This window comes from Myodes glareolus, chromosome 14, assembly GCF_982192425.1.
Source record: "Myodes glareolus chromosome 14, mMyoGla1.1, whole genome shotgun sequence".
In the NCBI taxonomy this organism is placed as follows: domain Eukaryota; kingdom Metazoa; phylum Chordata; class Mammalia; order Rodentia; family Cricetidae; genus Myodes; species Myodes glareolus.
In genome coordinates this window covers 64655078-64670339 of record NC_142039.1, presented here as the reverse complement: position 1 = coordinate 64670339, position 15262 = coordinate 64655078, and the positions used below count along the sequence as shown (strand labels likewise).

The window sequence follows — 15262 nt, the reverse complement described above, 5'->3', positions numbered from 1 at the left end:
TTTATCTTTAGATCTCCAAAGCTGCTTCTGGTGTTCCTTGTTGATGTTGATTTCTTCAGGTTGTTCTGTAAGAGACTTCCCTGATCTCTCTAGTCTTCAAGTTTATGCCCTTTGTGGATTTGCTTTGAGACTTTCTTATAGGATTTGGCAAAGGGGTTTTCTATTCATTTTGATGAAGCACAGTTTGCCAGTTTTTAGTTTATGTTTTGTTTTTGTTTGGTATGTATGTATGTAACTTAACATTTAACCCACACACGGAGATTTTCTACTGTCTCTTTGAGAAAATACATTCTTTTAACATTTCACTTCATTTTTTGGTGCCATTGGCCTTAATTCTTGAAGGAGGCAGGAGTTAAGATCGAAATTAGGGGCTGGAGAGATAGCTCAGCAGTTCAGAGCACTGGCTGCTCTTGCAGAGGACCCAGGTTCAGTTCCCAGCACCTATGTGGAGGCTCACAACCATCTCTAATGCAGTTCTAGGGGTTCTAGCACTCTCTTCTGTTGTCCTGGGCAACAAACACACAGATGCTGTACATACAGACAGACATGCAGGAAAAACACTCAGACACTTAGATGTCTTGAATCTTGTCTTGAAATTTTTTTTAAAGAATCAAAGTTAATCCCCCCTCCCCACAGCCAGATATCTTATTTGTAAAATGCCTCTTGTTTTTCATATCACATTCCCAGGGTCCTCTGTTGAAAAATCCGTGCAGATTAATTTCTAGATGTCCTCTTCAGTTCTGTCTGTCGGTAGCCACCGCTTGGTTCTGTTCACTTAGTTTACATAAACCTCAAAAACATCACATCCAGTCTTGAAATCAACCACTGTGCAGTCCTTCTGTTTCGTTAAAAAAAAAAAAAAGAAAGAAAGAAAAAAAAACCTCTTCTGAATGTTCTAGATCCTTTGTATTTCCCATGCCAATGAATTACAATAAATAAATGTATGGTTGGTTTGGGGGAAAACAGGCATCTTAAAAAAGTCGGCTCTTCTGATCAATACATGTGTTTTATCTCTTTGCTTATTTAAATTCTTTGCAATTTCCTCTCATTGCTTGTGGTAGTTTTATCTTATAGGTTTGCAAATATTCGTGCTGAATTGATTCATAAGCATGTCTTGTATTCCTAACGATATTTGTGGAAATATATGTATCATTTCAGCGTCCAGACACCGGCTGCTTCCATGGAGAAATATGGTCAATCAATTTGGTGCTGATATTACATCCTGTAACCTCAACGTGCTAGTCTTTGCCGTATCTTCCACCTTAGCAAACACGCGCACACACGCGCACACACACACAGCTGATTTGTGCTCTGTATTTTTTAAGCTCAGAGTTGTTCCAGAAGATCTTTTGTAGAATTAAGAAGAAAAGTCTTTGAGCATGATGATACCATCTGTGGATGTCATAGTATCTGTATGTCTTCGATTTATTTTTCTTGTCTTATTGCACTGGCAAAGTACAACACTGAATAAAAATGTTGAGTGGACATCCTTACCTCAATCCTGTTCTTAGGGGAAAAGATTTAGCTTCTTTACCATGAAACAGTATGCATAGATGGCAAAGACAGGACAAAGACATCCCTTTCTATTTTTATGCTTGAGAAACCATTGAGCTGCATGGCTATATAATTTATCAAGCAGTTTTGATCATATGTTTTTCTTCTTTATTCTTCCAATATGGAGAAATGAATTGATTTGATGGTTAGATCAGCTTTGCCTTCTAGAGATTAGCTCTCCTAAAACATATTGACTTTTACACATGGTTGGATTTTATTTTCTATTATTTTATGAGAGTCTGTCTGTATACACAAAGAATGGTTTTCATTGTTTTAATTAAATTTATTTTCTTGAGGGGAGAGGTACACGTGCCCTGACACATGCTTGGAGGTCAAAGGACAACCTAACTTGTAGAGGAAGTTTCTTTCCTACCCAGTCCCACAGCATTTCAGTACCAAATAAACACACAGGTGCTTATATTAATTATAAACTGTTTGACCTATTAGCTCAGGCTTATTATTAACTAGCTTTTACAACTTAAATTCACCCAGAATTCTTGTCTATGTTTAGCTTGGCACCTTTTCTCAGTAGGGCATTCTCATCTTGCTTCCTCCATATCTGACTTGTGACTGCATCTCTGTCTTTTCTCTTCCCAGAATTCTCCTAGTCTGGTTGCCCCACCTATACTTTCCTGCCTGGCTTTTATTAAACCAATGTTTTATTAAACCAATGCAAGTGACAAATCTTTACAGTGAACAAGTGCATTCTCCCACAACACTAACTCCTTCTACTTGTCCCTGGAATTAAACTCAGGTCATCAAGCTTGCAGCAAGCTCCCTGATGAGACATCTTCCCAGCCTAATTCTAGTCCTGAGACCAGAATAACTCCAGCCATGTAGAATACAGTGAGAAGCATTGCTCCACCTCTATTTTCAGAAGATGATTTAGAATATATCCTCATAAAATGTTCACTGCACTTCACCAATGATGTCATCTGAGCCTAGACTTCTTTGTTAGATAGCTTTTTAATTATGAGTGCAAACTTCTTTTTATTTATTTATCTATTTATTTATTATTATGTATATACTATTCTATCTGTGTGTATGCCTGCCGGCCAGAAGAGGGCACCAGACCCTATTACAGATGGTTGTAAGCCACCATGTGGTTGCTGGGAATTGAACTCAGGACCTTTGGAAGAGCAGGCAATGCTCTTAACCTCTGAGCCATCTCTCCAGCCCCAAGTGCAAACTTCTTATATGCAGAGACATGACTGAATTTTCTGGGTTTTTTTTTGGTTTTTTTTAATCTTTTTTTCATCATTTGCATTTTTTCAGGAATTTCCCAAGTCATCTAAGTTGACAAGTGGTCAAAACTCAGTTTATCATAATATTTCACTGTTGCTATTTTTAGTTCTTTAATTTTTTACTTTATTCACATGTTTGTGAGCATATGTGTAGTATATATGCACATGTGCAGGCCTATCCACCCATTGTGCCTGGAGATAAGAAGAAGATATCGTGTATTCTGCTCTATCACAATTCTCTTGAGACAGAATCTCTCTCTAAACCTAGAGCTAAGCTAGAAGCCAGCAAGCCCCAGTGATTCTCCTGTCTCCATTCCCACAGCCTTGGAGTTGACGGTGTGGGTGGCTACACCTAGACTTGTATGTGGGCGCTGGGGATTTGAACTTAGGTCTTCATGTTTGCACAGCAAATGCCCTTACCAGATAAACCATCCCAAGCCCTGTATTTGTTGCTATTTTCATTTTTAAAGTACTTTTTCCATTTTTATTTATTTGTGTATATGCATGCATCCCCCCCCGTGTGTGTGTGTGTGTGTGTGTGTGTGTGTGTGTGTGAGAGAGAGAGAGAGAGAGAGAGAGAGAGAGAGAGAGAGAGAGAGAATAGGTGGCCACGAAGGCCAGAAAAGAGCATCAGATCCCCCACAGAGCTTTAGTAACAGGTGGTTGTGAGCCACCTGACCTGGGAGCTGGGGACTAACCTTAGGTCCTCTGCAAGAAGGGCTCTTAACCACTGAGTCGTCCTTCTGATCCTGCCACTATTTCCAGTCCTGATTAAACCTGCTGAGTCAACAACCCCTACAGCCAAGGGTCAGTCTGAGGCATTTGTCATGTGCACCCTCTCTGGTTTTTTTGTTTTGTTTTGCTCATGTCGTCTTTTGTTTGTTTGTTTGTTTTGTCTTTTCTAGGGAGTGGTGCACTGATGTCGTTGATCTTAAAATATCAATTTTTGGCTTCACAGATTTTTTTCCCCTATTGTTTTTCTATCTTCTATTTCACTGAATTTTATTCTGCTGTTTAAATTTAAAGCAAAGTAATTAAAATTAAGTAGAAATTTTCAACTTCCACATTCAGTCCCGTTAGTTACATCTTTGGTACCAGCTGCAGTGGTTTGAGCATCTCCACCCTTGGGCCTGGAGTGCTGACCTTGTAGAAGGGTGGAGTTCACTTTCCAAGCACCCACTTCCCTCAGCTCAGCATCTTTCCTAAGTTCTCTGAGGTTCCTAGGAGAACTCAGATCCATCCTGTCCACTCCATGACCTGACCTTGGACCCAACTTTGGACCTGTGGCACCTCCCTCCTTCCTGATCTTCAGATCTCTCTGTCCGTTCTCATTTCTACTTCTAAAGGCAGGCGCTCCTCAGAGAACCACATGTCTCATTCTGTCCGACTCCCAGCTCCCAGGACCGGAGCTCCTACGGGCTTCCCATCCTGAGGAGACATTACGCTCCCACAGGCCCCAGACATGATTGCTATTTAGGATGGATGGGATGGGCCGTGAATAGATTTACGTCACTTTTGACCCCTGTATGACCAACGGGGTAGGAACTAGGGACAGAAGCTGGCAGAACCAGAGTTCCTTGGTTTGTACCTCCCACCCTGAGTTTCCCAGAAAGACGACTCCATCTCACTGAACCCAGCCAAGTTCAGGGTGAGGCAGACTATTCAGGAGGTAATCAGTGACGCCTTAGCCTGAGTGTGGACCAACAACCAGAGTGTGGCATAGGTGCTCTAGCAACGCCAGACTTTGGCCTCTCCCTTCTGGGCTTCTGGGAGGCCCTGGTTTGCTTAACAAAGGCGCAAGCAACTTGACCTGCCTCCCGACCAGGCCCCTGACCACCTGTCCGGTACTCAAAGCCCATGAATCACCCGGCCCTCACAGGAGGAAGCAGTGATAACCCCAGACCCCAGCAGGGCCACCCGGATGCTGTCTGTCTTAATCTGGCTGGTCGGGCTCAGCACAGCCTACTTCTCCCTGCCCCAGAACCTATTCAAGTTCCCAGTGTCACTAATGCTGACTGACATACCCTCCCACTGTCCCTCCATGTCCCCACTTCTCCCCTGTCTATATACCATAGTCTCTTGCTTGCAATCGCTTTCCTTTCCGAGTCAGGCTACCATCTCTCTTTGTAATGCCCACTCAGGTAGTTCTCTTCTAAAACCACTCCAGGGGCCTGATCACTCACACTTCCATAAACTAATTGTCCCCCACCAAGGCTCCCAGCCATCGGATATAGGTCAAGTATTCAGACTGTCTTCTGAGACCAATGGGCCATGGGGAGGCTTGTTTGACTGTAACAGGCTTTCCTGGACCACCAGCTTGGCCTTAGCTTAGGCTTGTTTCTAGCTAGCTCCTTTTTAACTTAAATTAACTCATTTCTGTTCATCTGTGTGCTGCCCCAGGCTCATTTACCTCATCTACACACAATTCATCCTGCCCTCCTGCCTGCTTCCTCCATGTCTGGCTGGCTGTGGCTTCCTTTTTCTCTCGGCCCACCAGCTCCACCTATCTCTTCTCTGCCTAGCTATTGGCTGTTCAGCTTTTTTATTAGATCAATCAGGTGCCATAGGCAGGCAACGTGAAACAGCAAGGCTATTATATATATATAGTTAAGCAATTATTCTGTAACACAAACAACTGCAGCCCATCTTTACAGAGTTAGACAAATATTCTATTCCACAATGCTTGATCACCCCAAGGATGTCATTCCCTGCTTGGCTGTGGAAGTTGAGAAGGTTAGGACCCTGTTAACAGGTTGAGATGAAGGTGCCCAGAAGAGACAGTGTTTTGAAGTTGAATATAGGGATGACGAGGCCGTGAGACCCAGACAGAACAGGTCCTTGCTGGGGGTGCGGTCTCTGTACAGGGCCCCTTCTCTCTGAACCAGTAGGACACGGTCTGAGGTCCTGGACAGCTTTCAGAATTATCTCACAGTCTGCCCATCCAAGGAAAGGGCAAAGGATTTCATCACACAAAGCCATGGAAACAACTAAATGATACAGAGTTTACTACAAAAATAAACAAACAAGCCCAGAGGGAAAATACAAAAGAATAAAACCCAGAAATGTCACCTGCCTATGCCCCCAGCCCTAGCTGTTCCCTCTCAACAGGAGCTGGCCACCTGCCCTGGCAGGTTGCTATCACAGACAACCCTAAACCCCCAGACAGTTATGATGACACTCCATGGCAGGGGCAGCTCGCCCATTGGGCTACCAGGCCCTCTGTGATATTGGTATGGCACGCAACATAGATCCCAAATGTGGGTGGGGCACGCCAGCACTCAGCCGTGAACAGCACCTGTGTCCAGAAGGTAGAGCCAGGCAGCTGACAGCGAGGAAGCAAAGTTTGTCTCCCCAACTTTTGGGTGAAACGGATGCTTTCTGACCAGTGTAAGGACCCCGGCAGCTCTGCATGATCTTAGGAGCTGGCATGGAGAAGATGCAGCTTATCACTGTAATCCTGGTAGTGTCCCAGGGGAAACATGGTTACTCCCAGGTCACAGTCAATAGGAACTCCTCCCAAGTGGTCAGAGCTCCTAGATCCTGAAGGGCTCTAGAAGGAAAAAAAAAGGGCATGATGTTCTCCTCAACTGCCAAGGGAAGAAGGAAACTCTGACGCTCCCCAGCCAGGGCCAGCTGCACCCTGGAACCAATCCCACTGCCCAGGGGACTCTAAATGTTTGCACAGGAGTCCCTGGGTGTGTGCGGGGCTCAGCAGGGAGGGTGCCTGCCTATCATCCACAGCACCCTGGGTACCACATTAATGCAGTGTGGTGGCACATGCCCGGAAACCCAGCACGCAGGAGATGGGTACAGGAGAATTAAGGTTAGCCTCAGTTACATGGAGAGTTTGGAACCAGCCTGGGCTATCGGAGACTCTGTCTCATAAGAAAGAAGTTCCCTAAGACACACATAAAAGAGAAAATTTTGTTACTACTGGACACTGTACAGAAAGAAATGTCCCTCTGTGACAAAAATAAAAATAAAATAAAATAAAGACCTAGATATGGGACCATATCTAGGTGGCCTGTGTGCTTATTAAATCAACCAACATGAAAAGGAAGTGCCTCTGGTCTCCTGCGTGACACAGTCTGTCCTCTCCCGTTCAAGGCTAGGTAGTCCCAGAATTCGGCCGTGGGTGGCACTAACACTCAGACTCCATTGCACTTGGCTCAAATTCAGTCACGTTGGGAGAATGGCACTATTGCCCCATTTTACAAAAAGAAAACTAAGGTCCCCAGTCACTGGGTTCAGGAAGGCAAAGAAGGACCCCACCCTGACATCGGTACCAGAAGCGGGACTCACCCCCTTTCTGCTCCTTCCTGCCACCCCCAGTACATCCGCTGTTTGGTAAACACCATGCACAGGGGCAGGGCCGGATTCTGATTTGGAAACTACTCAGGCTGCATCAAGGGGCCTAGTGTGGCCCGGCCAACAGAGGACAATTAATTACTGGGATCATGCAGAGGCCGGGCTAGGGCCCAGCGCCGGGTGTTTACACCGCACTCGTCTGTTTGGGGCCAGCAAATCCGTGTCAGATGTTAATGGAACTGCATCATTTTTCTGCCGAGGTGGCATCCCGGCTTGGGGGGGTTGGATGAGGAGGAGGCCGGCTGGACCCAGACTGGGCGGTGGGCGGCTCAGGAGAGAGGATACCATCTGTCAGGCTGTGGACAGACTGGCCTACTCTCCCCTCATGGCCTTCCCTCCCTCCACAGTGGACAACACTGCCCAGCATGTCCAACCTTGCAATAGAGCCTGTGGTGGGGGCAGGGAGGGCGGTTCTGGGCACAGAAAGAGTGTGAATTGCAAAATGGGACAAAGTCTATATTATAAGGACGTCAAGACCCGGAACACTAAGTGTTGAATTAAGCATTGAGTCAAGAGAACATTCCAGGAGGCTCTGGTCACAGGGGTTCAAGGTTGCATGACACTGCCAGGCAGCCTCCACCTGCCCTTCTGTCTCAGGACCAGCAAGCAAGACCACCGCAAAGTTCTCGAGGTAGGCCTGGCCACAGGAAGGAAGGAGCACATTGTTTCCTTCCTCTTGCAACTGGAAATGCCCTTCCATCAGGAAAGCAATGCAAGAATCAGCCAGGAAAGGGAAATGGCCCTGCCTGAAGCTCCCCAGGAAACCAGGTCCTCTGGGCAGGATTACTTCCTCCAGAGGTCTGGAGGGGAGAAGTTAGCCTAGAGTTTCTCTGAAGGATGCAAGAGTCACTCTTCCCACTCTGCAGATGACAGAGCTGAGTCTACACAGCCAGAGTGGGCGAGGGCTTACCCAGGGCTGGGGAAGATGGCGCTTCCCTCTCTCTGTCATCACCCTCCCAGCTCCTCTTCAGTCAACTTGATCCCCCCCCCAGGACCTGTGCATAGTCTGTCCCCTCAGATCAGCAGTCTCCCTCTGGGATCTCAGTGCTGTGTGCTCAGGTCACTTCCTCAGGAAGACCTTCAAGCCCAGACAGCCTGGCACGTACCCAGCTGCCCCTTCCATGGGCCTAGGCTTAAGAGCCAAGTAAGTCACAAGAAAGTATGGGGGCCCTGTCCAGAACACAGCAGACACATGGGAAATATGACCACACCATAGCCACTTAGGAAAGCTATGGCCTTCAGTCCTGATACCCTGTGACTTACTCGAAGTTCTGGTGGCACCTTCTCAGAGGGTTACAGTAACCCTTGACAGTGGGCCACTCAACTCTCCTACAGAACCAGTGTTCAGTGCCATGGACCCTTAATGGCCATCTATCCCAGTCCTGCCCTGCCTTAGTGTCCCCATCTGCGAAGTGGAACCATTGTTTAGGGCATAGCAGTCTAGGGTGAGTGCAGACCCAGGTCAATCTGGGCCCAGAAAAGGACCCAGAGGGGAGGGAGTAGTGGAGGGTGGCGGCCGAGACCCTTGCAGGGGCCCAGACCTCAGGGAAACTTTGAGAGCTGCTCTCCTGGCCACCATCTGCAGGAGAGTAGAAACCCAAGAGTCATGGAACTGATTAGGCTTCACTTAACGTCTGCTCTAGCAGCTGTGAGACACTGTGCCTCAGTTTCCCCATCAGCAAAGCACTCTTGCAAGGCCTTTTTTCAGAGTGGTTGTGTCACGTGTATAAGAGATGATCTTGACACTTGTGCCTAAGGCAGCTACTGACCTGACCGAATCGATGTCATTTTTCTTGTCCCCTTCCCCAGCTCCTGTAACTTTGTTTTATGCCCTAGGGGAGAAGTAACTGCTGGTCACTGCCCTGATCCCAGCCCTGCCCTGCCCCCTGGCGTTCATTCTGAGCATTACTCCCACAGGCTCCCAATTAGATCTATTTCTGCCAACAGGTTCAGGGACCAGGTGGTCAAAGGACCTAGGTATCTAAATAAGCAGGACACACAGGGGTAAACCGGGTCACCATCTTGCTGATCTCTCTGCCATGCATAGAGAAGATGAGAGAACATAGAGAGAACACGCCAGGGGCAGGGCTGGGAAAGTGCCATGCCTTCGGCTCACCTGTGCTTCCTCTGCTTACTTGGGGGTAACTCCAAAATCCTCAGTGTGGGCTCCCTGAGTTCTGATGCCTGCTCAGAACTAGCCATGGTCCCTCATTTTGGTCCATGGTTCTGTCTGAGCAGCCTGAGGTCTGGCTGACGGGGAAGTGTCATCTCCAATGGAGCTGCACTGGGACTCTTCCTGGCAACTCACAAAAAGCCAGTGATGGCACAGAGTGAAGGAGCTGTGCTTTGTGGGTCCTTCCCGTGTTCTCTGGCCACAGACATACAGGCTGCCTGACACACAGCAAAAGCCGGCTGGCTGGAAGGCCCTGGGAAACGCTGGGTGGCGTTGGGAAGTTCTTCCCAGACCCAGGATCATCAGCTCCCTGACAGCCCTCACGGCCAAGCCTGCCAACTGTGAGGCCCAGATGTTGGCCATGGGATGTGGCTGCATGGAGACACCAGGACTGAGTACTGACTCCTATCTTCAGGGATGGAGTGGGGGCAATCTCTGGGGTGAAGGGTCATCAGACCACTCCACGGCTCATTGGGGTTGAGGGCCTGAGAGGTGCCTGAAGCCTGTAGCTCAGCACGGGCCCGAGGCGCCACCTAGTGGCAACACTGAGACCCACCCCCACGGAAAGGGTTGCATAGCACCCTACCCCACCCAGAACAGAAAAGGTTGTGTGGCCCCTCCTACCCTGCCCCGGGACTCAACTCAGCCAACAGCTCAGGTTGGAGCCTCTCTTCTGAGCATCCAGCAGGCACCAGAGAACACAAGGCTTAAAGAAAAGGGGCCCACCCAAGGTCATGTGATGTTACATGTCAATAGGCACAAGGAATCCCAGCCACCATACCCAATCCCTGGGCATGTGTTTCCAGGCTTGCTTGGGGTACTGGCAGAGTCTCGCGCTATCTCCTTGTGTCTGGATGACTTTGGGTACACACTGGCCTCCAGTTTCTTATCTAGAAAATAGAAACCCATGAGCATATAGGGCTGGGAGGGCACAGGATCTTGCTCAGCAGGGCGTGGTCAGAGGGCAGGGTCACTTCCTGTCACTGGACCTTCTTTCTCACAGAGGAGGCGTGGTCTGAGAGACTCACACCTGTGCTTGTTCACCTGCTGCTATCAGCATCCTCCCCAAACAGAATGAGCCTCATCTCTCAGTCACCTGCCTCCACAGTGGCCACTCTGTGATGACATTTCAGGGGAAGGGAAAAGCAGCTGCTGTTGGCTGGCTGCAAATAACATCAATGGGGGCCAAAGATGCACCCTAGGGATGCACCTGGCCAGAGCCCACTGAGGTCGAGGAGCCTCACATACTGGGAGCACAGGGCCCTGGCTGGACTATAGGAGTAGGGCCTCAGGCTGCCACCCTTGGGACCCCAAGAGCTCTTCTGAATGGACCCTCTTGCTTGACATTTTGAGTGGCTTGGTGGCTTTGGAGTACAGCCTGAGGCTCTCCCTGGGGAGTGCTGTACTCACAGCACAGGCAGGGGAGCTGATCCCATCTCCACAGGACCCACAGGTGGCAGAGGGGTATGGGAAGGAGGCAAGGACGACAAAGACATGGTTCTGTACAAAACCTGAAATATTTTTACTTTTTTAAAACCTTGGTCTAAGTTGTCTTAGACCTCATGGACTCGATACAAGAGTAATATGAACTGGGAAATAGAACACTTTAATAGCCACGATAAACTTTGTTAGAAATGTACATGTCGCCAAAATAATAATAAAATTAAAAAGAGAAGGAGAGAGAACAGCTTGATGCCCGGGTTAAGATTATAGAAATGTTCACAAGGACGGGGTCAAGGAAACTTTAAAAACACCAGTTCTGAGTAAGCCTGGGGCCCGCGAGATGCCCCTCTCCCAGCCCCGGGCCCTGGGGATGGCGTCCCTCCAAACAGGTCAAGTGGGAGTGGATAAGGCCTCCGCCAAGCTGCATCTCCTCATGGACAACACATCCAGGTAACGGGTGTAGAAACAAACCTCATAAGAAATGTACAAATATAAAAAGCTACAAACATTAATAAATTACAGCATCACGAAACACAAATACTTCACAAGGTGCTAGTAAAAGAACTGCATCCCCGACCCCCATCATACACGAAGGAGAGCGAAGAGCTGGTGTAAGACTGGAGACGCGGCTGCAGGGCGTGTGGGAAGGGATCTGTACTATCCACTCTGAGAGACAGAGTGTAAGGCTGCGCAGGCGCCGTTGTTTTTCAGGCAATACCTTAGTTCCTAAGAGGAAAATAAGAAGAGTAACAAAAGGAAAGGAAAGAAAGAAAAGGGGGTGGAGTCAGCACCCGGCCGTCCATCAGAGCCGGGGTGGGGGAGCAAAAACTCGTATAAAGGTTAATGAAGGACTCTATAGAAAGAAATTCCTAGAGATACTTTTGCTCTTATAAAAAAGAAGTCATTTAAAAAGCTATTTACACGCTACATTCTATGAAAAATATGCTTCCGGAAATACATCTAAAATGAAAATACAGGATTGCCTGAGAAACAAACCCAGCCCCTCTGTGTCAATGGGTGGACACGCCACCTGGGATGGCCCATGCTCATGATGCCACCCAGGGGTTCAGACAAGCGCTGCCATGCTGGCTCCAGCCCTGTGGCCCTGCCCACCTGTCTGCCCACGTAGGGCAGGGTGCCTCGGCCTAGAAGTGCTGTTCCAGAGTGGGGCCCTTCCACGTGGCTTAGCCTGGGTCCCCTGGACCCTAAGACGTGGCTGAGCTGTCACCCTTCCCCTGTGACCCCACAGTGGCTCCTCCACCCACTAACACACCAACCTAACTGTGGGTCCTGACAACCCCAAATGTCTGCAGGCATCTGGGGTGTGACACCCGCTATCTAGCCTGCTACCTGCCAGCCAGGGAGCTGGGGCGACCTCTCCTCACTGGCCAAGTGCTGTAAAACTCGCTCAGGAAGAGGAGGGAGGGGACATTCACTACCCCGCAGCTCCTCTCTTTCTCTGTGTCCTTTGCCTTGTTTTATGCCTTTGGAGGCTGCCAGCCTGGGGCCAGCTCGGACTCGGGCTGGTGAGCGTGGCTCACTGCACCTTCCTTGAAGGCCTCATGCTCCCAAGCAGAACCATAGAGGTCACCAGTCTCTGGTGGGGTGCCTGGAGGCTGTCCTGAAACCGGAATGGTCTTTAAGTTGGCAGGGCCACCTTCAGGAACTGGTCACTCTAAGCAACTTGAGAAAGGATGTCCGTGTTCACAACAAGGGACGGCCATGCTCCGCTCGCTCCACCTGCTCAAGGGACAGATGCTCGTGTTGGGGAGAGGTGGCTGGGAGGAGGCAAGGCCCTCCCTGGGCCAGGCAGCACAGCCACCCTCCTGGGAGGGGCTGATGTAGCGGGGCTCCGGGGGTCCTGAGCAGAGCAGAAGGATCCTGGCTTTCCAAGCCTTAGAGGAGTAGTTTCCCATTCCGATGGATCTTCAAGATCTTTCCAAGCCTTTGCTTGGCGGTGGCCATGCCCTTTTTTGTACGTTTTCCTACAGAGGTGAGGAGAGATTTTTTTTTTTTTGAAAGAGGTCAGAGTGACAGGTAGAGCAGGATGGGCTCCCACAGGCTCCCTAAGTCCCACCCACCTCTATAAAATCAGTCAGTTAGGCTGAGGCCCAGGCTCAGAAGTCCCTTATGGAGCCAAAATACTCGGAGGTACAGAGAGCATCCTAGACTTGGTTCAGGATGGCATGACTAGGATTTGAGGCCACCCTGGGCCCCACCCTCGGCAACAGGGCCATCTCAAGAGCCACCAGTAAGTAAACATGCCACTTTGGCCACTAGGCCCAGGCTGGAGAGTAGGTAAGTAGGATGAGGAGACTACAGGGTGCCACAAGGCCTGGCTGGTATGACACTAAGCCACAGAGGGGCTCAACCCACCGGCCTGGCTCATATCACACCCAGCTTCACCTGTGGCAAATGGCTGACCACATGCCTGTCAGAGCCCTGAGCTGAGGTCGAATCCTGAAGTTTGCAATCAATAAGCCCTGCTCGGGCCATATCTCCTGACTCCAGACTATCTGTGTCACGTGACTGAGCAGCCCAGCAGCAAACAATCGTGTGAAGGGCGGGGACCATGCAGATGCATGGACATAACTGTCTCAGATGCCCAGGACCTGCCGTCTGGAGGGCAGAATCCCCCTTGCAGTGTGCTTCCTAAGGGCAGGGGCAGACAGGGCAAAAGGGGTACCTTTGGCAGCAGTGTTGTTGGGGGATGATGCAGAAGGCCGCCTCTGTGTGAGAAAGACTCCAGGGGCCATGGGCTGGGAGGCACGGCCAGCCTGGGCCCCTGCGAACGTGCCGGCTGCTGTATATTCGTGATCAGCCAAGCTACTGCTGTGTGATTCAGGTAGGGGCTCAGGTGAGCTGCCCTCCTGTGAGGCCTGGCTGCTGGCTGTGCTGGTGGAGGCCGGGGTGGTGGAGGCTGGGGTGGTGGAGGCCGGGGTGGTGGAGGCTGGGGTGGTGGAGGCCGAGGTGGTACCCGTGGAAGCGGAGGCGGAGGTGGAGATGGAGGGGGAGGCAGTGTTAGGAGTCGGCTTCCTTTTGCTGTTCTTCTTCTTCCTGTTTTTCTGCTCCTCCTAAGAATAAAGTGTGGAGGTGTGCTGCCCATCATCTGCCCCAGACACATCACGGTGGGGCACAGTCAGCTCAGCCTCCACCCAGATGCAGGCTTCAAGGGGTTGGAGCACAGACTCAGGTAGGGAGCACAGAGGAGTGGCTGGGAGGGCTCTCCCACCGAGCCTACGGTAGAGTGAGCCCACTGTGAGTTCTGCCAACAGATGACCCATGAGAGTAGATGAGAGGAGCAGGTAGAGGTAGGCCCCAGCTCCTGCCTGTGTGTACCACTTAAGTGCCAGGACCCTTGGGGAAGGGAGGAGTCTCCGGAGGCATTCAATGAGGGCATCCTGGGCACCGAGAGCAATCATGCTGTTAGTGAGAAGTGCCTGTCTGGGGTAGGGGGCATGGGGCTGTGTTCCTGGCTCCCCTGTACCTTCTTGGAATCTGGAGCCCCTCTCCTGCCTGCCAGTCCCTAGCCCTGGCAGTCTGCACAAGCGGGCAGTGGTTGAGGTGTCTGGAGGTCGGCCTAACTTCACACAATGGAGACTTACTCTCGTAGGGAAAGTCGGTCTCCTCACCTGCTGGGACAGCTTGGCTGCAGCAGCTGCTAGTCCAGTCTCGATGGAGGCCACTCTGGTCCCCTCACGCACAGGCCTGTCCTGTCTCGGCACCGATGGGCCGACCCTGGCTGTGGAAGACATGGAAAAGGCCAACCAGTTAGTCAGGTGCTGGAAGTCTGAGTCTGGGGGACCATAAGCATCTAATTGTCTGGGTGGGAAGACATTATCTCATCTGCTCTCCCCAGGTTGGGCCATGCTGAGGAATCTATGAGGCAGTACGGAAGGCCCAGCAAACTGGGCAGGGGAAGCCAGATAAGCAGGGAACCTTGAAAGGTAGACGTGCCTGATCCCACCCACCACCCCAGCATGTGTCTGGTGCCCCTCCTAGATCTTCTAACAGAGCACCCTGGAAAGGAGGGGCCCAAGTGGGAAGGTTCTAAAGTAAGGTCTAGGCTCAGAGGTCCCAATACACAAAGCAGAGCTCCAGTTGGGGCCCTACGGGGAGCTGACCAATCTCCTCTGGGCATGTCTAGAGCCACACCTACGTCCGTGATGGCTGCATATCAGGCCCCCAGCCCAGCTCTACCTGTGGGGCTGTAGGGGGCATCGTCTGAACCTTTCCTCTTCTTTGACCGGGACTTGAAGACAGGATTATCTTCGTCAGACTCCAGTGATGGGTAAACTGAAGGAGGCAATGGGAAAGCAGGCCCCTGAATGGTTGGGTACAGCCAGGGCTGGGGAGGGGGTGGTGCTGCAGTGGCTCAGGGACCTTCCTGAGTGGTGGCCCCAGATCTATCCTTAGGTTCTCAGACATGCTGTACAATTGGAACTGCACAGCAAGGGTACCTACACTTGGCAGGAGAGTG

The 15262-nt window shown here is 50.2% G+C and overlaps 1 protein-coding gene across 2 annotated transcripts in view; it reads right to left on the bottom strand.

Moving 5' to 3' along the window:
• Positions 1-10837: 10837 nt before the first annotated feature.
• The window catches only part of Phf2 (PHD finger protein 2), a 73370-nt gene continuing 68945 nt past the window's right edge, over positions 10838-15262 (bottom strand). Inside the window, exons 19-22 of one of the 2 annotated variants that reach the window (XM_085699484.2) lie at positions 14983-15078; positions 14415-14524; positions 13469-13856; positions 10838-12767 (exon numbers count right to left, since the gene is read on the bottom strand). In XM_085699484.2, coding sequence (XP_085555610.1) covers positions 12679-12767; positions 13469-13856; positions 14415-14524; positions 14983-15078 — 683 coding nt within the window. In that variant the 3' untranslated portion in view covers positions 10838-12678. The remainder of the gene's footprint in view (positions 12768-13468; positions 13857-14414; positions 14525-14982; positions 15079-15262) is intronic. The other variant, XM_085699485.2, reaches the window with a different exon arrangement.